Raw genomic sequence first — 23,202 nt, forward strand, 5'->3', positions numbered from 1 at the left:
AAAGATTTCTTCTATGACATAAAAATCTGGTCAAAAATTATATATTTGAAGAACATCTCTTCACCAAAAGGTAACATAAAGGCAAATAGCCACATAATGAGAGAATATATTGGCCACACCTGTAACTGACAAAATATTAGGATCCAGAATATACAAAAATTCTTAAATCAATGAAAAGATAATCCAAGCTGAGAAAAATAGGCAAAATAACTTGAATAGCCTCTCCACAGAAGAGGAAATAAAAATACCAAAAACCATGAGTTCTCAACTTCTCTAATAAATAATCAGAGAAATGCAGTTAAACCATAATGAGATTCTACCCTATATCCTCAGTTAGCTAAAAATAGAACTACTGGCAAAGTGTTGGTGAGGATGTGGAACAATAGGAATTGGTGGTAGAAACTGCAAGTTGTTACGTACTGATACTTGGGAATAGTTTAGCACGCTGTAGTACAATTGAAGGTGCATATGCATACCTTATGATCCAGCAATTCAACTCCTAGCTACGTACGCTGGAGAGACTTGGCACTTAATACACAAATATACGTGTAGAGAATATTCTTTTTCTTCCCCCATAACTTTTTTTTTAAAATAATGCAATGAATGTAATGAAGTCTTAATAGATGGTGTTTAAGCAAAACATGGTAGCTAGTGAAAGGAGCATACATGAGCTTTGAAGTCAGTAATACCTGACTTGAAATTTCAGTTCCACCTATTAGTTGTGTGGCCAAAGGCAATCTATTAATATTTGTGAGCCTCAGTTTTCTCATCTGTAAATTAGAGGTAATCATATGCCTACCATATTATATATTATAAGGAATAAATACATTAATGCATTAAAGCACTGAGCATAAATGCCTGAAACATAGTAGTTGTCCAGTAAATTATGGTTGTTATTAGTAATTTTTTATTATTGTTAAAAATGATAATGATGTATTTTATCATTTATCTGTATTAAAGACAGAAAATATTTTTTAAAAATTTGTTGCACTGGGCTTCCCTGGTGGCGCAGTGGTTGAGTCCGCCTGCTGATGCAGGGGACGCGGGTTCATGCCCCGGTCCGGGAGGATCCCACATGCCACGGAGAGGCTGGGCCCGTGAGCCATGGCCGCTGAGCCTGCGCGTCTGGAGCCTGTGCTCCGCAAGGGGAGAGGCCACAACAGTGAGAGGCCCGCGTACCACACACAAAAAAAAAATTTGTTGTGCTCAAAAGCTTACAAATACAGAGGCACATTTTTTTTTCTTCTCATTTTCTATTATAACTTCAATAATAGACAGTATAGACCAATGGGATAGCATGACCATGTCAAAAATGATTTTATAATTTAAAAAATTATGCAGAATTAAAAACTTCGTTTGAAGAAATAAGAAACCAACTGTGATTTTATCAAAAGTAAATGGATACTGAAGCGTGAAAAAGTTAAATAACTTTATCAAGAGGCAATATCAGAAATAGAGTATAGGTTTCCTAATTTTTAGCCCAGATCCTGCACATTAAATTATAATATCAGCAATTATTTTTATTTTTTTATTTTATATTGGAGTACAGTTGATTAACAATGTTGTGTTAGTTTCAGGTGTACAGCGTAGTGATTCAGTTATACATATACATGTATCTCTTCTTTTTCAAATTCTTTTATTTTTAAAGAAAACTGAATTAAGTAAGAGTAGCCTTTAGCCCTAATGCTAAGGCCTTCATTGCCTTAACTGCAAAATGAATGAAGTCATGTGAAAAACCCCTGGAGCCCCTTTAATCTCCAGTGAAATTTGATTCTATGTCTGAAGTCTCTGCAACTGACCACCAGAACCACAGTCATCTTTTCCTCTTGGGAACTCTTTTCTGTACCCCACTATTTACCTTTCCAAACCAGTCACAATTGTGTTGTAATACTGTACGGTTACTTTTATTTTCATAAGCATATCCTCTATCTCTAGTTAGATTGGAGATACAGACCTTTTCTTACGTGCCTTTGTGTTTATAAGCTTTTGAGTGCAAAAAAAGATTTTTTTAATATCATTTCCGTCTCCTAATAGCACCTAACATAGTGCTTTACAAAATAAATGCATTTAAGGATGATGACTGTCAGATTGCAGTTAAAAAAATTGCGTAGCCATCAAACATGGGCATAGGATTCATGGATTCTGCTTCAAAAGCAATGTTGTTTTGTTTTCCTTTGTTCCAGAAAGATTCCGTGAAGCGAATATTTTCTGGCATTCAGCCTACAGGAATCCCCCACCTCGGCAATTACCTGGGAGCCATTGAGAGCTGGGTGAGATTACAGGATGAGCATGACTCCGTGCTGTACAGCATCGTTGACCTACATTCCATCACTGTCCCCCAAGACCCAGCCGTCCTCCGGCAGAGCATCTTGGACATGACGGCTGCTCTTCTCGCCTGCGGCATAAACCCAGAGAAGAGCATCCTTTTCCAGCAATCTCAGGTCAGCTTCTCAGATTAGAACCGAGAAAACATTTATTTTCAGATTGAGGAAAAAAATCGAATGGTTTATATAACTCCTGTTTTTGATTTTTTTTTTGACCCTTCAAGTGTGACTTCATCAAGTGCGACTGTTTCATTTTCATGTTTTCCCTATATTCATATCATTGAGTATTAGTATAATGCAATAGTATTTTCAACTTTCCCTCCACTGTACTAGGTAAGTTTATAATGCTTCATAAACCGAAAAGTTGTATCCCATTAGTACTTCTAGCCCTGGAATTGTTTTTCTGTACTGGGTTGCATTCAAACAGATGAATTCATGCTGTTGACTAGTCTCCTGGTGATGAGGGATAGAATTTAGCGACTGATGGTTTTACGTAACTCCGATGTTGCTTTATTGGGTATTGCATTTGGAAGGCCTATTGGATAATTCCCATTGTTCATTCTTCGTATAATAACTTTTGAGAAGATTTGAGAGAACTAGCTGGGAAATTGGAAGACAATGTCCAGTGTCTTGAGTCCAAGCCAAGAAAGGCTTTAGAACAAAGCCAAAATATTTGACTCATATCTTTACTATGGATGAATCAGTTTACTCTTGGACAGGCAGATAACCTGGACTAGAGACAAGGTGCTTAAGAGACTCCCTAGCAAAGAAGGTGAAAATTTTAACTGGATCATGCCCTTATTACACGTCTGCTTTAACCTGGTGACAAAGCCCCAGCCAAGGAATGGTATGTTATACATGTTTTGGCACGTGTTAACATGTATGCATGTATGGAACATGTTATACATGTGTACAACTCCTTTCTTGATCATAAACTTCTGACAATCATTATTTTTGTATCTATTTAATCACCCACAGAACTTAATGTAATGATTCACACAGAGCAACCATTTAAAAATATGTAATCAATGAAAAGAGTATCTTCAAAAAATAAATGCAGTTATCAACTTAAACTTGTTACCAGCTTAGAGATAATGTGATAGAATAATAGAATCTAATCATTAAAATGACCATAAAAGCAATTTACCTCAATTTCCTTTTTTACAGTTGGTCAGGAAGCATTTCCTTAGGTATGGCTTTTCAGATTCAATCTTGGACAGATGTAATTGTTATCAAGTACTTGCTTATATTGAGCAAACACCCGCCTCCCTGTAACTTCTAGCCACTCATTTAACTCCTCGCTAAAAATACATAATAAATCAACTCTGTCTTCCACATGACTGCTCTTCCAAACTTGGAGACATTAATTGTGCACCATCCTTACCCTCCAGGTCCTTGTTCCACAGGCCTTACCTTCTTCAAATTAGCTTACCCTAGATCTCTCACCCTCTTGGTTGTCCTACCTCAGAAGCACTCCTACCTTCTCTCTGAAAGGAAGGTGCCTCTCATATTTCCTGAAGCAATGTTTATCTAAACTCTTCACATCCATCTCTGAAATTATAATGCTGGTCATCTTTAGAGCCAGTTTTGGAGTCACCTAATGCATTTTCCAAAGCATACCATCTTCACTCCATCTTAGCTGTTTTTGATACAAGCTCTTTTTGATCCTTATGTGATATTCTTTTTAAAAATTGTATTCTCAGTACTTATTTCCATACTTCTTGTAGGTGAAAATGTCTAATCTCCACAAAGTAACCACTTGTCAGTTGCTTTTTAAAGTGACCTTTAAAATTAAAGGCTTATTTACAGTCACATCCAGTACTTGCACTTTGAGCTCATAGCCCCAGAAATGATTACCATATTCTAAAACTGTTCTCCTTTGTGAAGGATTTTTGTGACCTCCATAAATGTATAAAATTTGCAGTAATTGAGGTATCTTCTTCCACATGGTACATTGTTGTTCAAAATAGCAATTGAAAGAGTAACCCACAATATGGGAGACTTTGTAAGCACGTTCTCATAAGTGAGGGATAAAAAAATTCACCTTCCCTTTGGTTTTTTTATGTTACAAAATGAGCTCACTGGTTCCCAAACTAGTGAGCTCATTATGTGGGTCTAGGTCAGAGAGTGGAGGCAATTGGTGTTGCCTGTTTCCTCAGTGGCCTCTAAATTGGCTCCCAGTTCCCCCTCCTACCATCCCTGACTTCAGCTCCCTTGGGGGAATTTCGATAGTTTGCCAGTAAAATTTGAAGGAAGTACTCATCAGCCCACATTCCACAATTTGTCCCACAAAGACAGTATTAAAGACTTCCTCAGGTGTCTTTCTGTCCTCAAGACATGCTTGGTCTGGGCCATTTCCTTCTTTAACTCGGGCAACCAACCTTATTACAACTCAGCGGATGGACTGGATATTTTATCAGATTTTCTTTCCTTTTTAAAATATTTAATAAAGAAAACTTTAAATATATGCAGAAGAGTAGAGAGAAGAGTATACTCTACCCCCATCATTTACTCACATTTTGTGATTTGTCTCGCCAATGTTGTTTTCTTTGTTGAAGTATTTTATAGCAGATACCACACATCATGACATTTCATGCCCTAAATATTTCAGCATGCCTCTCTATAAACTAAGGAAATTTTCTTACATAACCACAATACTGTCATCACACCTAACAAGTTAATGATAATTCCATATTATCTTCTAATACCCAGTCCATGTTCAAATTATGCTGATTCTTCCAAAATGTCTTCCAAAATGTTGTCTTGTTGGAATGATGATCCAACCAAGGTCTATGCATCACATTTGATTATGGATCTTAAAGTCTCTTTTTATTTCATGCCTTTTGATTTGTTTATCAAGTTTTATTTCCTGGAAAGTTAACCCTTATGCACTTAAGAAAAAATTTTAAACTTTGGTTTTTATGCTCCCACTTTTTTCTTTTTTTTTATTTCCTGATGTGGTATGTATTTTTTTAATTGAAGTATAGTTGATTTACAGTGTTGTGTTAATATCTGCTGTACAGCAAAGTGATTCAGTTATACATATATATACATTCTTTTTTATATTATTTTCCATTATGGTTTATTACATAAATATTGAATATAGTTCCCTGTGCTGTACCATAGCACCTTGTTGTTTATGCATTCTATATATACTAGTTTGCATCTGCTAACCCCAAACTCTCACTCCATCCCTCCCCCACTCCCCTTCCCCATTGGCAACCACAAGTCTGTTCTCTGTGACTGTGAGTCTGTCTCTGTTTTGTAGATAAGTTCATTTGTATGCTCCCACTTTTTTCATGCCTTTGATATGTTAATCAGGTTTTCATTTATTTGCTATAAAATTAGCTCTTTTGGACATAAAAGTAAACCTTAATTTTTTGTGCTTCCTCTTTTCACTAATCTGTGTTAGCTGATGTTTAATGGCTATAAACTGCCATCCTACATAGTTGCTTATCACCATTTATAATAGTTTGACTAGAAACGATGCTTACTTAGTGCCTATGGAGTGCCTAGAAAGGAGTGCCTAGATATCAGTTCCTCTAGAATGCTGTAAAGCTTCAAGCGGTTCATGGAGGATGATGGGAAGTTCTTCCTGATGCTTTATCTTGAAACTGTGAAGGCATGTATTGGCTTTTGCTTCTTAGGACCATTCTCAAGTAGAAGTATATTAACTAAGCTAGTCGCCTTGAAACTATTATTATTTTAAAGACCTGGCCCCATATTTGCCATGTTCTAGTAGGTGAAAGAATCATCATGGTGTTTGTATTTTATGTCTTGCTTTCCAAAAGTTAATTAATTAACAACTGTCTTTATCAACCTGTGGAGTTTTCAGTAGAGGGAGGATTGAAAAGAAAATAGAGCATCTTTAAACGTGTAAGATTTACCAGCCGTTTCATGTATATGACCTCTCTTTTAATCTTCAAAACAGTGCATGAGTTAGGCATTACTGTTTTTTCACAGATGAATAAATTAAGGTATAAAGAGATTAAGTAATCAGAAAATCTGAGAGGTGCCTGGTACTTAGTAAATGCTTAATAATATCTTCTTAATTAGCTACCTGAGGTCATAACAGCTTGTAGGTGGCAAATCCAGGACTCTTTCTTCTTCTAAAAGGCACTACTTTTAGAAGCTATATAGACAGTTTCTGACTTACAGTGGTTCAACTTATGATGGTTTGAAAGCAATATGCATTCAGTAGAAGCTGTACTTTGAATTTTGGATGTTGATCTTTTTCCAGGCTGGCAATATGTAGTACGATATTCTCTTGTGGTACTGGGCAGCAGCAGGGAGCTGCAGCTCCAGGTCAGCCGCGAGATCACCACGGTAAACAACCGAGACACTTACAACCATTCTGTTTTTCACTTTCAGTACAGTATTCAATAAATTACATGAGATATTGAACACTTTATTATAATATAGGCTTTGTGCTGGATGATTTTGCCCAACTATAGGGCTAATGTAAGTGTTCTGAGCACGGTGAAGCTATGATGTTCGGTAGGTTAGGTGTATTATATGCATTTTCAACTTAGAATATTTTCAGCTTAACCATGTGTTTATCAAGACGTAACCCCACTGTAAGTTGAGGAAGATCTGTACTCATGGGGAGAGAATATTTTTCGGTCTCCCACCATGCCTTTGCCTCAGGAGCTGATGGCAGAGGGGCAGTGCAGAGCCAGAGCTGACCTGAAGACCCTGGACTACTAAATTACCCTCTCACTCCTGCTTCAGTCTCACAAATCGATGGTCCATTCCCCACATTGTAGCCACGGTCATCTTTCTACTTAAAATACATCAGCACCTCTCTCCTACCCTCAAGGTAAAAATTTAAACTCAGTTTCTAGAAAGCCCTTCAAGCATGAGGCCACTGAGAACATCAGGTCAGTGTTTCTTCCACTCCACCACTTTTTATCACAGGTTATTTTGTGTTCAAATGATCTGATTAACTTTTACCAATAATTCTTTAAAGCAGAAGTTAGAGTATTTTCTTCTGGGTTTTTTGTTTGTTTGTTTGTTTTTATATATTTATTTTATTTATTTATTTTTGGCTGCATTGGATCTTCGTTGCTGCGCGTGGGCTTTCTCTAGTTGCAGCGAGCAGGGGCTACTCTTTGTTGCAGTGCGCGGGCTTCTCATTGCAGTGGCTTCTCTTGTTGCGGAGCACGGGCTCTAGGTGCATGGGCTTAGTTGCTCCGTGGCATGTGGGATCTTCCCGGACCAGGGCTCAAACCTGTGTCCCCTGCATTGGCAGGCAGATTCCTAACCACTGTGCCACCAGGGAAGCCCCTCTTCTGGTTTTATTTTGAGAAAATTTGATAAATCAATTCTTAACTTACAAAACATAAATTAGAGGTTATTTGTGTAATTTTAACAAGGTTTTTTTGTTAATTTCTTTATATTGGGAATTTTGCAGTACATTTAAGCATTTAGTTGATCACTGAATATGATAGGAATTTAGAAAATAATTAGAATTAAAATGTTGGGAGCCAATACCAGTTAAAATTAGTTATAACTACATCTCCTCACAGACAATTATTTCCAAGTAAAATGAAGAATTTTTGAAATTGTGAGTTAGAGAAAAATACTTTTTATATTATGTAAGGACTCTTTTCATGTATATCCACTGTGTTAAGCAAAGTACTTACAGATAAATATAAAGACTAGTTCCCCAGGTGCCATTGTTGGACACCAGAGTAAGTTCTAGTAATTATTTGAAATAGGGAAAGAGTTTAGCTATGTTATAATGCTGATTTTACCAATAATTTTTATCCAGTCCTTTGCATTCTTTCTCAGCGGTCTGACTGGAACGATTTAGACTTACTGAAGATTTTTCTCATTATTTTCTTTTTCTTTCTTTCCCACCGGCCTCTAGTCATGGTGCTTCCCCTACAGTATGTTTGCCATATGTGGGGAATTTTACAGAGCCTCTCCTCTGAAAGGTGTGTGTGTGCACGTGCGCATGTGTGTGTGTGTGAGTGAGAGAAAGAGAGAGTGGGAGGGAGAGGGAGCGGGATTGCCTGCTTATGTGTGTGCTTGGCAGAGGTTTCCATGCCAATACCAAAGTCAGTGGTCTCTTATTTCTAGCAGGCCCGAGTGCAGATCCAGTCTGATTCCCACAGCTGCCTCTGAGGTGCATGTTTCCACATCTTTAGTTGTTACTTTGCTTGGGATTGAATCACCCTGCAGGTGGAAGATAAAAGCTGGAGTTCATAGCTTTAGGCACTGGCTTTATGCCAAGGCTGGGAGAAAAGGACAGTTTTCGACCATCAGACATCATGTTACAGAGGGTCCAAAACAGTCCAGGGAAGAGTTGAGGGAGAAGAATGGAATCTGCAGCTTTGGAATGTGGCCTCATTCTCTAATTAGAGGTAGGTTTTGTTTCCCAGGAAACTAAAATCAATAATAACAATAAAGGAAAGGGGGCTATGGAGGAACCAATTTCCGAATAAGGGCCAAAGGAACTGACTACATGAATCTTGGCTCACTGAATACAAACAAAAGTTGTACCTGACCCATTCATTGTCCCTTATCTTATTTTTTTTTTTTTTTTTTTTTTTTTTGCGGTACGCGGGCCTCTCACTGTTGCGGAGCACAGGCTCCGGACGCGCAGGCTCAGCCGCTCCGCGGCATGTGGGATCTTCCCAGACCGGGGCACGAACCCATGTCCCCTGCATCGGCAGGCAGACTCTCAACCACTGCGCCACCAGGGAAGCCCTCATTGTCCCTTATCTTAGAGGTAAAAAGCCAAAGCCTAAACTAGGACAGAGAATCTTTTGTGTTTTCACTTATTCTAGTAATTTTGGAAGCATATTTGAGTACATATTTGTATTTGTTAAACTCTCAAGTTGTTAGGCTACCAACAACAGGTGTACATTCAACTCGTAATAGGAAGGAAGCAAACAGACCTCTATATAGGTTAATGGTCTTGAGGAATCTATTTGTAAAATTGGTGTCACTTCCAAAGTTTCCAGGGAGAGACAAAAGTTCTAAATGGCCCATGGCATAAATAATAAAGAGAAGTTAGGAAAATTATTATATAACTCAAACTCCTCATGTTATATTTCCTTCTCTAAAAAGTTTCCACTAGTACCACTTCCTTGCCTAGATCTATACTCATGTGTGACTTGATGAGAAGCTGTAGTATTTGTGCTGCTTGCATCCTGGACTACAGGGTTAGGCCATATCTTAATGACACCTCCAAGAAGAGTTATTTTTTACTATCAGGGCAGTAGTGGAAAGAGTATGGGCTTTGAAGCCACATACAGTTTGAATCTCACTGTGATCTCTTCTTGTAGTGACACACTGGGCAAGTTACTGAAGCTCTCTGAACCCCCTTTTTAATGTCTATAATAGGGATATTTAAATAATATGATGTATAATTCCTGGCAGATGTTAACTTTCTCTCTCACCCTACATCACCACACACATATTATCCCCACCCCAGGCTCCTTGATTTGTTTAAGGGTAGAGCGGATTTCGAAGGTGGAGATCAAATTAATGACAGTGCCTGTCTTTATACTCAATAACAAACTATTTTCACAGGCGTTTGTTATCAAAGGTTTTTCAGGACTTTTTAAGAAATATTTCAGACATTCAGAAAAGTATGAAGGCAAATGGCTGCTTTTTGAAATGCTAACCTTTTGGCATAGTTGCTGCATGTAGTTTCTGGGGTTTTTTAAAATTAATTTTTATTGGAGTACAGTTGCTTTACAATGTTGTGTTAGTTTCTGCTGTATAGCAAAGTGAATCAGCTATACGTATACATATATCCCCTCTTTTTTGGATTTCCTTCCCATTTAGGTCACCACAGAGCACTGAGTAGAGTTCCCTGTGCTATACAGTAGGTTCTCATTAGTTATCTGTTTTATGCATAGTGTCAGTAGTGTATATGTGTCTGTGAAACGTTACAAGTACAGTCGAAACTTTCTGTTTAGCTCTCTCTAACCCCATTATGTTTCCTGCCTCCCCAGAGGTAACCACTATACTGAATTTAATACTCATCATTCCCATGTACGTGTTTCTATTTGTATTGCATATAATTTGGCCATAACAATCCATATCATTTATTTTGTACGTTTAAAAACTTTATGTAAATAGCATCATGCTGCACAAATCTTCCTGCATCTATATTTTTGTGTGCAACATTAGTTATGTGTTCGAGATTTATTCATTTTGACTGCTCTACAATATTCTATTGTCTGGCTCTATCACAATTTATTTATCTATTTTCCTGGCAAAGCGTATTTAGATTTTTTCCAACTTTTTTGTTACTGCAAATAATACTACAGTGGGCATACTTCTATATGCTTTTTGTGTACATCTGAAAGGCTTTTCTAGGTGTACATACATAAGAGTGGAATCATGAGGATATATGACATGTATATATATCATCAGTGTTAGTGGATATTGCTAGATTGCTCTCCAAATTGGTATTCCAATTTACATTCCCAACAAGTGAAGAGTTCCTTTTGGTCTATGGCAATATTTGGTATAATTAGACATTTTACTTTTGCCATTATAAAGGATAGAATATGCTATCTTGTTTTAATTTGCATTTTTGGTTTTGTGAGCCTCTCTATCATACCTTTCTTTTCTATTTCATTAGTTTCATTGTTTCCTCTCTTGCTTCTGTTTTCTTTGAAATTACTTTGTTGTTATTTTTCTAACTTCTTAAGTGGACCTCATTAATTTTTAGCCATTCTTCTTTTCTAATATAATTATAAATACTCATTTCCTTCTAAGTACTGTTTTATCAGCATCTACAAAGTTGTGATATGTAGTATTTTCACTATAACTCATTTGTAAATGATTTCTAATTTCTGTTATTTCTTGTCTGATCTGTGATTTATTTAGAAATATGTGTTTTAATTTCCAAATGCATGACTCTTTTTCTAAAACCCATTTTACCCACTTGAATGACTAAAATTAAAAATACTGATAGTGCTAAGTTTTGGTAAGGATGTGGAACAACATGAACTCATACATTGCTGTTAAGAGTATAAAATGACAATTTCTTATAAAATTAAACATACACTTACCAAGTGACACAGCAGTTTCACTCCTAGGTATTTACCAAAGAAAAATGCAAACATTGCCTGCAAAATGACTTATACGTAAGTGTTCATAGTGTTTTTGCTCACAATAGTTCCAAACTAAAAACAACCCAAACGTCCATCAATGAATGAATAAATAATTGTAGAATATTCAATCAATGGAATATTATTAAACAGTGAAAAGGAGTCTGTAACAACATGAAAGAATAGCAGAAACATTATGCTGAAAGAAGCCAAGAACAGAAGAATTCATATTATATACTGACATTTATATGATATTCTAGAACAGGCAGAACTAATCCATAATAACAAAAAACAGATCAGTGGTTTCCAGGAGCAGGGATGAGGGAAGGGTGAGGAATAAACTGCAAAACTGTGTGAGGGAACTTTTGGGGGACATTGAACTGTTCTATATCTTGACTGGTGTGATGGTTACACATGTATAGATTTGTCAGAACTCCATGGACTGAGCAGCTAAAATGGGTCCATCTTATTGTTTGCACTTTATGCCTCACTAAAGTTGACTTAGTATTAAAAAAATTTTTTTAATGAGTAGGCACTTAGGATATATAAGTCAAAAGAAAAGAAGAACCCACAGAACTGTGTGAGAACGCTACAGGTATTTCAATATAGTTGTCATTCAAGCATTTAAAATACAAAGGCAAAATAAATATGGCATAAAAATTTCATCTGAGCTTTGAGTCACCCATTCACAGTGAAACCAAGAAACAACCTGCTCACAAGTTTAGTCAGTAAACTAATAATTTGTTTGCTGTTGTAACATGTTCCCTAAACTTGTAAAACCAGCAAAAAGCCCCATGAAACCAAGTGTTGCAACTGTTGACCCTGCTCCAAGGAAAGTATTAAAAAAGAGTAGCTCTGGGACTTCCCTGGTGGCACAGTGTTAAGAATCTGCCTGCCAATGCAGGGGACATGGGTTCGAGCCCTGGTCCGGGAAGATCCCACATACCACGGAGCAACTAAGCCCGTGTGCCACAACTACTGAGCCCGTGTGCCACAACTACTGAAGCCCACGTGCCTAGAGCCCATGCTCCACAACAAGAGAAGCCACCGCAATGAGAAGCCCGCGCACCACAATGAAGAGTAGCCCCCGCTTGCCACAACTAGAGAAAGCCTGTGCACAGCAACAAAGACACAACGCAGCCGAAAATAAAAATAAATTAATTTTTTAAATAAAGAGAGCAGCTTTGCCGAGGATAGTGCTTTGAATTAGACTGAAGGGATCTTTACTGCCAAGAATTTTAGGGAATTTTAGTCAACAGTTGAAAAGAGTTTAAGAATATGAAAATCATCTTATGATTTAAGACTTTCATCATTTTTGTTTGTTTTTAGATGATTTTTTAATTCATGTTTTTCCTTGTTTAAACATTATTTATCCAAATCAAAACAATAACAAATATATGTAGGGAGAGACATCATTTACAAACATATTTTGTACTTATTTGTTATATACTACAGGATAAAGAACACAACCCAGGGTTGTGCTGTGTTTTTTTTTTTAATGAAACACAATGTGACCTCTAATTTACCTGTGCTTAGTCTTTTCTTCTTATACTTCTTTACTACTCTGATTCATTGATATATTAACTGCTCATTCCTTTTAATCTCCAGAATTCTGTCCTGAGGTAGGTAGGTAGGTAGGTAGATAGATAGGTAGATAGACAGATACATAGATAGATACATAGATAGATCTATTCCATATTTTTTATTTTTTCTGCCCTCTTGAAGTCTCATCTACTTCTATAACTTTCAGCCATTTTCTCTCAAATCTTGTCTCTTTCCCTGACCTTTCTTCCTAGTTTTTTGTGTTTCTAGCAGTCTTCTAGACTTCTCTCTCTGGATATCTTTCCAAAATCTCAATTTCAACATATCTGAAACCAGATCTTTCCTTTTTACCTCTAACCAGCCCCTCCACTTGAATTTTTAAAATAATTTGGGATGAAATTCACATAACATAACATTAACTACTTTTTCCCAACCTTAGATATATGTTTATAGTTTTTCTTTACACAGACGTTTTTTTTTAAACTGAGGTAAAATACATGAATATAAAATGTACCATCTTAACCATTTTTTAAGTGTACAATTCAGTTGTGTTAAATATATTCATGTTACTGTGCAACCAATCTCCAGAACTGTTTCATCTTGCGAAACTGAAATTCTGTACCCATTAAACAGCTATTTCCTCCCCTCCCCCCAACCTCCAGACCCTGGCAACCACCATTCTGCTTTCTGTCTCTATGAGTCTGACTGTTCTAGATAATTCATATGAGTAAAATCATACAGTATTTGTCTTTTTGTGACTGGGCTCATTTCACCTAACATACTGTCCTCCAGGTTCATCTATGCTATAGCATGTGTCTTAATTGCCTTCTTTTTTAAAGCTGAATAATATTCCATTGTGTATATATATCACATTTTGTTTATCCATTCATTCGTCTGTCAATGGCTATTCGGGTTGCTTCTCCCTTTTGGCTATGTTTAATAATGCTGTTGTGAACATGAGTATACAAATAGCTCTTTAAGATCCTGCTTTGTATTCTTTTTTTTTTTTAATCAAAGTATAGTTGATTTACACTATTGTGTTAGTTTCAGGTGTACAGCAAAATGATTCAGTTATATTAATTCTTTTCCATTATAGTTTATTACAAGTTATTGAATATAGTTCCCTGTGCTATACAGTGAATTCCTGTTGTTTCTTTTGTGTATAAACCCAGAAGTGATATTGCTGGATCACATGGTAATTCTATTTTTAATTTTTTTAGGAATCACCGTACTGTTTTCCATAGCAGTTGGACCATTTTACTTTCTGACCAACAGTGCACAAGGGTTCCAGTTTCTCCATCCTCATCAACAGTTGTTATTTTCTTTTTTGTATGTGTGGGTTTTCTTGGGTTTTGTGGGATTTTTGTAATAGTAGCCTTCCTAATGGATATGAGGCAATATCTCATTTTATAGTTTTAATTTGCATTTCCCTAATCACTAGTGATGTTGAGCATCTTTTCATATGCTTGTTGACCATTTGTATAACTTCCTTGGAGAAATGACTCTTCAAGTCCTTTGCCCATTTTTTAATCAGGTTGTTTTTGTTGTTGTTGAGTTGTGGTAGTTAGTTCTTTATTTTCTCCCACTTCACAGGTTGCCTTTTCACTTTGTTATGTCCTTTGATGAACAACAGTATTTAATTTAATGTAGTCCCCAAAATCTTCATTATTTTTTAGGACCTAAGTTTTGGGGTCTATCATATATACACACATGAAAATTTAACATAAAATTTACTCAAGAAATAAATTTTATAAAAACAACAATAAACTGTCTGCCATCTCGTCCTCTACAGGATAGCTCTCTTATTCTTCCTCAAGGTAGGAATTGCTGGGGGGGGGGGGGGCGCGTGTTTATGGTAGATTGTTATCATTCCTAATTATTCATGTTCATTTCCTGTAAGGTCAATGATCAGCAAACTTTTTTCTGCAAGAGCATAGATAGTAAATAGTTTAGGCTTTGCAGGCCACATGTGCTGTCACCCTCTTCACCACCACCTCTCCTCCTCCTCCTATTCTTTTTCCTTCTCCTTCTTCTCTTTTTTTATATTTGACTACCCTTTAAAAATGTAAAAACCATTCTTAACCCATGGGCTGAATAAAAACAATCCACAGGTCAGATTTGGCCTGTGAGCAGCAGTTTGCTAACCCATATGTATGAAGATTATATGTCCTCATCCATTGCCACATGACTGACAGTGCCTTCGATAGGAGAAGCATCTGTTCCTACTCCACTCATGTTGGGCTTGTCCACGTGACTTGCTTTACCCAATGGAAAGTCAGTGAGCATGTTATACACCATGCCCAAGCAGGATCTTTACAAGCCATTCCATGTTCTAACTCTCTTGCTCTTCCTTCCTTCTAACTCCTTCAGTTTGGGTCCTGGAATGAGAAGGTATGTAAAGCAGAGGAAAAGCCAGCCTACAGCTACTAATATGTGATGTGAATGAGCAAGAAACCATTGCTGTGGGCCGCTTATTTAGGGTTGTTACCCAGCATAGCCTAGAAAAAGCTGACTAATATACTGCTATAGGTAAAGAGGTACATATGTGTACACATACACACACATATACACACTAAGCAATAGGACTTAGATGGAGGTGACTTTTAAGTCTGGAGCAGGCTTATAGAAGCTACTTATTTAGCTTTGGAAATATTGAACTAAGAAAAAGCATAGAAGAATCCAAACGTGTACAGATAGATATTCATTGGCAAACATAATACTGACAGGAGGCAGACCAGTTGAAAAGAGTGAGTGAGAGTTTATCATTGATAACAGAGTTCTTTTAATTTAAATTGATCCCCAAACAAGGTTCCTGTTAAGGGGATTTGTGATGAGGATGATCAGAGTCTAATAAAAATAACTCAGCATGAAATTGCTAGTTTTCGAGAGGAAATGATCAATGGGAATTTGTGAGTCTGAATAGTCTTCCAGGTGTCCTAACCAAAACTTATAGTACCTGATTCCTGGGAAGATAACATTTATATAGGAAGTAGTAAAATCCTAAGGGACACTTAGACATTTGATCTAAGATTTACTGAATCAGCTAATTGCTTGAATGGCTTTGATTGATACCTAGCAGCTGTATTTTTTTGGAATCATGCTATCCTGTACTCTCCTTGCTAATTAAATGTTTCTGAAAAAAGTTTAAATTCAGCAAAACACAGGGGCTAATATAACAGACATTCATGTTCCCAACACCAAGGATGAATATTGTTGACATTTTGTCATATTTGCTTGACTTCCTATATTAAACAAAGTTGAAGGACCCTTTAATTCTTTCCTTGCCCGCTCCTTTCACCCCTCCTCCCTACATCCCTTTTCTCTATCCCCAGGCAACCAAATCTTGGACTTGACCTGTATCAATCCAGCCAGTTTTTCACACTTGTTTTCATGTGTAATCCCATGAGTAAATATAATATTTTTAATTGTGTGGTTTAAAAAAAAAATGATACAAGTGGTGCCGTATTGTAGAACCTTTCGGCAATTTTCTTTTTTCACACAGCGGTATGTTTTTGTGATCTCATGTTCATACATCTAAATCTAGTTCATTTCTTCTATTTGCTGTATAGTGTGCCATTATATAAATAGGCCACACTTTATTTAGACATCACCCTATTAATAAACCTTTAATTTCATTCATGCATTCATTTAATACATATTTATTGAGCACTTACCATGTCCTAGGTCCTGTGTTATGTACTCACGTTACATCAGTGAAGAAAACAGACAAAAATCTTTGCCACCATAGTACTTACATTCTGTTGGGGTAACACAACATAAATAATAACTATAATGAATAAGCCAAACATAAAGTATATTAGAAGGTGATAGGTTATATAGAAAAAGATTAAGGGGAATTGGGAGTGGCACTGAGGGAAACATGTTGCTATTGTAAACAGCATGGTTTGGTGAACCCCCTTGATAAGATGATATTAGAGCAAAGACTTAATGTGAGGGAGTTAGTGACCTGAATATCTGGGGGAAGAGAATTCCTATCAGAGAAAAGAGTTAGTGCAAAGCCCCTAAGGTGGGAGTATGCCTGGTGTATTCAGGGAACACAAGGAAGTCAGCATGTCTGGAGAAGAGGGAACAAAGCGGGTGAGGAGGAGGGTTGGAATCCAGACGTCACAGGGTTGAAAGGGAGGAGATGATCATGATAGGCCATTGTAAGGACTTCGGCTTTTACTCTGAGAAAATGGGAAGTGCAGGATTTGGAGCAGAGAAGTGACGCAGTCTATGTTTGGTTTTTTGTGTTGTTTTTTGGGGGGGTTTTTGCGGTACGCAGGCCTCTCAGTGTTGTGGCCTCTCCCGTTGCGGAGCACAGGCTCCGGACACTCAGGCTCAGCGGCCATGGCTCACAGGCCCAGCCACTCCGCGGCCTGTGGGATCTTCCCAGACCGGGGCATGAACCCGCGTCCCCTGCATTGGCAGGCGGGCTCTCAACCACTGCGCCACCAGGGAAGCCCACAGTCTATGTTTTAAAAGGGTCACTTTGGCTATTGTTAAGAATAGACCGCATTGTAGCTAGGTTGGAAGCAGGGAGACCAGTTAGCAATCCAGGTGAGAGTTGATCGTGCCTCAGACCAGAGTGGTAGCAGCAGAAGAGGTGAAAGTGCTAAGAGATTCTGAATATATTTTGAAGGTAGAAGCAACAAGATTTGCAGATGGATTAGGCATAGAGTATGAGAGAAATAGAGGAGCGAAGAATGACTCCAAGGTTTTTTGCCTAAGTAACTGCAAGGGTAGAGTTGCCACCAACAGAAAGGACAGCTGTGGTAGAGCAGGTTTGGGAAGGAAGGGTCAGGAGCTCAGTTCTGGGTAGACTGAGTTTGAGATGTCCATTGGATATCCACACAAATATGCCGAATGGAGAGTTGGATATATGAATCTGGAGTTCAGCAAAGAGGTCTGGCTAGAGTTATACATTTAGAAGTCATCAGTTACACAGATCGTAGTTAAAGCCATGAGATGAGATGAAATTGCAAAGAGAGTGAGTGTAAAAAAGAATGTAAATAAAGAAACAAGGACTAAAACCTGGGTGTCTGCAATATTAAGGTCAGGGAGAAGAGAAGGAACCACACAGAGACAGAAGAAAAAGTATTGAAACTGGGAGAAAAACTACAATAATGCAGTGTCTGGGGAGCCAAGTGAAGAAAGTGAATCAAGGTGGAAGAAGTAACTAGTTGTGTCAAATGCTGTTTAGTATGTCAGTAAGATAACAACTTTATCTTAACCATTAGCATTGCTGACTGGTGAGCGGTTGTAGTGGAGCAGTGGAGGTGAAACCTGATTGGAGTGGGCTTAAGTGAGAAGGGGAGGCTCGTCAAACACAGCAGCAGCTCTGGCCTCTTTTTCTTCATTGATGAGAACCCATTCTCCCCACTCACGTTTTGAAAGGATCTGGAGTTGGCTTTGATTTGAGGGCCATGTTTTCCTGTGGGGAGAAAAATTCCTGTCTGGAGGAAAGTGGAGATCATGCCAAAGATCAGAAAATCAGGACTACTCAAACTACATTATCTTTATTGCCACGGAATAAGTAATGGATGATGCACCAAAGAACAGTTGTGATGAATTCCACCTGCATAGTTTTTTAAACAGCCTTATTGAGATAAAATTCATACACCATACAATTCACTCATTTAAAGTGTACAATTTAATGACTTTTGGTGTATTCACAGAGTCGTGCATCCATCGCCATAATCAAGTTTAGAGCATTTTCATCGCTCCGTGATGAAACCCAGTACCCATTGCCCCTCTCCCCTCTCCGTGGCAACCTCCAATCCACTTTGTCTCCTATGGGTTTACCTTTTCTGAACATTTCATACAAGTGGATTTTGTGATTGGCTTCTTTCACTTAACGTAACGTTTTCAAGGTTTGTCTATGTTGTAATATTTATCAGTACTTCATTTGTTTTTATTGTGGAGTAGTATTCCATTGTATGGCTATACCACATTTTGTTCATTCATTCAGGATGAGTCAGTGAACATTTGGGTTGTTTCCACTTTTCCAGATGTTTTCCACATGAAAATGCTACTCTGAACTTGTGTATAAAGTTTTTGTATAGTTACGTGTTTTTGGTTATCTTGGTATACATCTAGGAATGGGACTGCTGGGTTATATGGTGACTCTATATTTAACATTTTGAAGGACTGTTAAAGGGTTTTGAAAGTGGCTGCACTACTTTGTATGAGAGTTCTACCACCAATGTACAGAGGGTCCCTAACTTAGGATGGTTCAAACATACGATTTTTCGACTTTACAATGGTGCAAGAGCAATAAACATTCAGCAGAAACGGTACTTCGAACTTTGAATTTTCTTTTTTATTTTCCTGGGCTAGCGATACGCAGTTTGATACTCTCTAATGATGCTGGGCATCAGCGGCGAGCCACATCTCCCAGTCAGCCACAAGATTACGAGGGCAGACAACTGACAGACACACTTACGACAGTTGCCCATACAACCAGTCTGTTTTTCGCTTTTAGTACAGTATTCAATAAATTACATGAGATGTTCAACACTTTATTATAAAACAGACTCTGTGCTAATTTTGCCCAACTGTAGCTAAGGTAAGTGTTTTGAGCATGTTTAAGGTAGGCTAGGCTAAGCTATGATGTTGTGTATGTTAGATGTATTAAATGCATTTTCAACTTAGGATATTTTCAACTCAATGATGGGTTTATCAGGAAGTAACCCCATTGTAAGTTGAGAAAGATCTGTATAAGGATTCCAAGTTTTTCATTTCTTTCCCCAAATTTTTTTGTTGTCAGTCTTTTTTTAAGTATCCTAATGAGTGTAAAGTGGTATCTCAATGTGTTGTTTTTCTCAATGTGGTTTTGATTTGCAATTTCCTAATGACTAATGATGTTGAGCATTTTTTCATGTGCTTATTAGTCATTTGTATATCTTCTTTGAAGAAGTGTCTTTTCAAATCCTTTGCCCATTTTAAATTGGATTATCTGTCTTTTCATTGTTGAATTATGAGTTTTTACGTAGTCTGGATACAGCTACCTTATCAGACATGATTTGCAAGTAACTTCTCCTATTTTGTGAAAAGTCTTTCACTTTCTTGGTGGTGTCCTTTGAAACACAACATTTAAAAAAAATTTTTTTAACATCTTTATTGGAGTATAATTGCTTTACAATGATGTGTAAGTTTCTGCTTTATAACAAAGTGAATCAGTTATACATATACATATGTTCCCATATCTCTTCCCTCTTGCGTCTCCCTCCCTCCCACCCTCCCTATCCCACCCATCTAGGTGGTCACAAACCACCTAGCTGGTCTCCCTGTGCTATGCGGCTGCTTCCCACTAGCTATCTATTTTACATTTGGTAGTGTATATATTTCCAAGCCACTCTCTCACTTTGTCACAGCTTACCCTTCCCCCTCCCCATATCCTCAAGTCCATGCTCTAGTAGGTCTGTTTCTTTATCCCCATCTTACCCCTAGGTACTTCATGACCTTTTTTTTTTTTTCCTTAGACTCCATATATATGTGTTAGCATACGGTATTTGTTTTTCTCTTTCTGACTTACTTACTCTGTATGACAGACTCTAGGTCCATCCACCTCACTACAAATAACTCAATTTCATTTCTTTTTATGGCTGAGTAATAGTCCATTGTATATATGTGCCACATCTTCTTTATCCATTCATCTGTTGATGGGCACTTAGGTTGTTTCCATCTCTGGGCTATTGTAAATAGAGCTGCAATGAACATTTTGGTACATGACTCTTTTTGAATTATGGTTTTCTCAGGGTATATGCCCAGTAGTGGGATTGCTGGGCTGTATGGTAGTTCTGTTTGTAGTTTTTTAAGGAACCTCCATACTGTTCTCCATAGTGGCTGTATCAATTTACATTCCCACCAACAGTGCAAGAGTGTTCCCTTTTCTCCACACCCTCTCCAGCATTTATTGTGAAACACAACATTTTAAAATTTTGATGAAGACCAGTTTATCTGTTTTTTCCTTTCGTTGCTTGTACTATTGGTGTCATATGTACTAACAAATCACTGCTTAACCAAGGTCATGAATACCTACTCCTATTTTTTTTCTAAGCAGTTTATAGTTTTGGCTTTTATACTGAGGTCTGTGATCCATCTTGAGTTAAGTTTTATGTATAGTGAGAGGTAGGGCTACAACATCATGCTTTTGCTTGTAGATATGTGCCTGTAGATGTTCAGTTGCCGTAGCATTATTTGTTGAAGAGACTATTCTTTTTTTTTTTTTTTTGCGGTACACGGGCCTCTCACCGTTGTGGCCTCTCCCGTTGCGGAGCACAGGCTCCGGATGCGCAGGCTCGGCAGCCATGGCTCACGGGCCTAGCCGCTCCACAGCGTGTGGGATCTTCCCGGACTGGGGCACGAACCCGTGTCCCCTGCATCGGCAGGCAGACTCTCAACCACTGTGCCACCAGGGAAGCCCGAAGAGACTATTCTTTCCCCCAATGAATTGTCTTGGCGTCTTTGTTGAAAACCAGTTGACCATAAAGGTAAGGATGTACTTCTGGCTTACACAGGGCCTCAAGGTGAGCTAGAGGTAAGAGATTAGGGTCTTCTTAGATCTTTCCTGGACGTGTGCACAGCCCTGCACATACTTGTGGCCTGCTGGAGGCCCAGGAATGTGTCAGGTCTTTCAAAAGTACTCTGTAAGCATATCATTTCCCAGCTTTTCTCCTTAAGTTTTCTAGACAGCCTCTTGTTTTCTCCTACTGGTATCAGCACCTCAGGCAACTGTAATATTAAATCATTGCTGATGATATGTTTGAAAAGTGTCTTAGGGCTGGGGCTTTTCCCACTGAGTGAGCGCTAATCAGGTCAGATAATAGCCAGCCCTGCAAATGGGGCTTTTCCCCATTTTCCAAATGGAGAGCTGTCAGGTCGAGTAGTGATGATTCTCTGGGGCTGGATCTTTATGAGGAGCTCCAAACCCTCACATTCCCTTCCAGTGGCTGCTAGGCTGCTGTTTTCATGGCTACCACAGATATGGGGAGAGGCTAATGGGAATCGGGCAAGTTAAAATGCCACAAAGCTCTCTGTTTTTACTGGGATTTGGATGTTTTTCTTAAATAAATACTCTTCAGCTTATTGCAAGCCTTTGGCTAATTTTCCAGAGTTTTGTAAAAGTTGACTTTGACAATTTTTGCTTGTGTTCTCATTGCTTTTATGGAAGAACAGATTTTCAGAGGTTGTTGCTCTGCTATTCCAGAAGTCCCTCCACCTTATTTTAAACACCAGAAATGTTTTAACTTTTATTCAAGGCCAAGTATAGTTAGATTTACAAGCCTTTTACCTATTTTCACAAACTGATCACACCCATGTACAAGTTACATGGGTAACTTGCATTGCTCTTTATGCCCCTTTCCAATCACTAAACATCCCTTCCCTAAGATAGCCTGGTTTTAAACTTAATATAATTTGAACCATTTAGTATACACTCTTTTATGTCTGTCTTCTTTCATTCAAAATTAAGTTTGTGAGATTCTTTCCTGTTAAATGTAATTCAGTCTTCCTCATTGCTGTAGTATTCCGTTGAGTGAATATACCACAATTTATACATTCTCTGTAGGTAGACATTTGGATTACTTACAATATGGTGCTGTTACAGCATACTCTTGCACAGGTATTTTTGTGAACATATGTAAACATTTCTGTTAGGTATATACCTAGACATGGAATACCTGGGTCATATGTTATATGAATGCTGAGCATTAGTGGATACAGTCAGTTTTCAAAGTTGGTGGACCAATTTACATTCCCACAGCACTGTATAAGAGTTCTGTTTACTCAATATCCTTGCCATACTTGGTAGTATTTTGGGTTTTTCATTTTAATCATTCTGGTGAGAGTGTAGTGGTATCTCAGTATGACTTTAATTTGCATTTAATGCACTTGGCCAATTTGTGTAAGGTTATCTGCTTTTTTTCTTATTAATTTGTAGGTATTCTTTTTTTTTTTTTTTTTTTTTGAGGTACGCGGGCCTCTCACAGTTGTGGCCTCTCCCGTTGCGGAGCACAGGCTCCGGACGCGCAGGCTCAGCGGCCATGACTCACGGGCCCAGCCGCTCCGCGGCATGTGGGATCTTCCCAGACCGGGGCACGAACCTGTGTCCCCTGCATCGGTAGGCGGACTCTCAACCACTGCGCCACCAGGGAAGCCCTGTAGGTAATTCTTTACATAGTCTGTGTACCAGTATACTCTGTATAGGTTTGCACATAGCTCCTCCCACTCTGACTTGCCTTTTTTCCCTCTTTTAA

At 38.0% G+C, this 23,202-nt stretch overlaps 1 protein-coding gene across 2 annotated transcripts in view; it reads left to right on the top strand.

Moving 5' to 3' along the window:
- The window catches only part of WARS2 (tryptophanyl tRNA synthetase 2, mitochondrial), an 87,360-nt gene that overhangs the window by 39,190 nt on the left and 24,968 nt on the right, over nt 1–23,202 (top strand). Inside the window, exon 2 of one of the 2 annotated variants that reach the window (XM_022583944.3) lies at nt 2,184–2,441. In XM_022583944.3, coding sequence (XP_022439652.2) covers nt 2,184–2,441 — 258 coding nt within the window. Of the gene's footprint in view, nt 1–2,183; nt 2,442–14,778; nt 21,439–23,202 lie in introns of those variants that run through there. The other variant, XM_089917018.1, reaches the window with a different exon arrangement.

The sequence above is a fragment of the Delphinapterus leucas genome, chromosome 1 (assembly GCF_059928025.1).
Source record: "Delphinapterus leucas isolate spDelLeu-1000000601 "Yukka" chromosome 1, BTC_Dleu_Yukka2, whole genome shotgun sequence".
Lineage (NCBI taxonomy): Eukaryota > Metazoa > Chordata > Mammalia > Artiodactyla > Monodontidae > Delphinapterus > Delphinapterus leucas.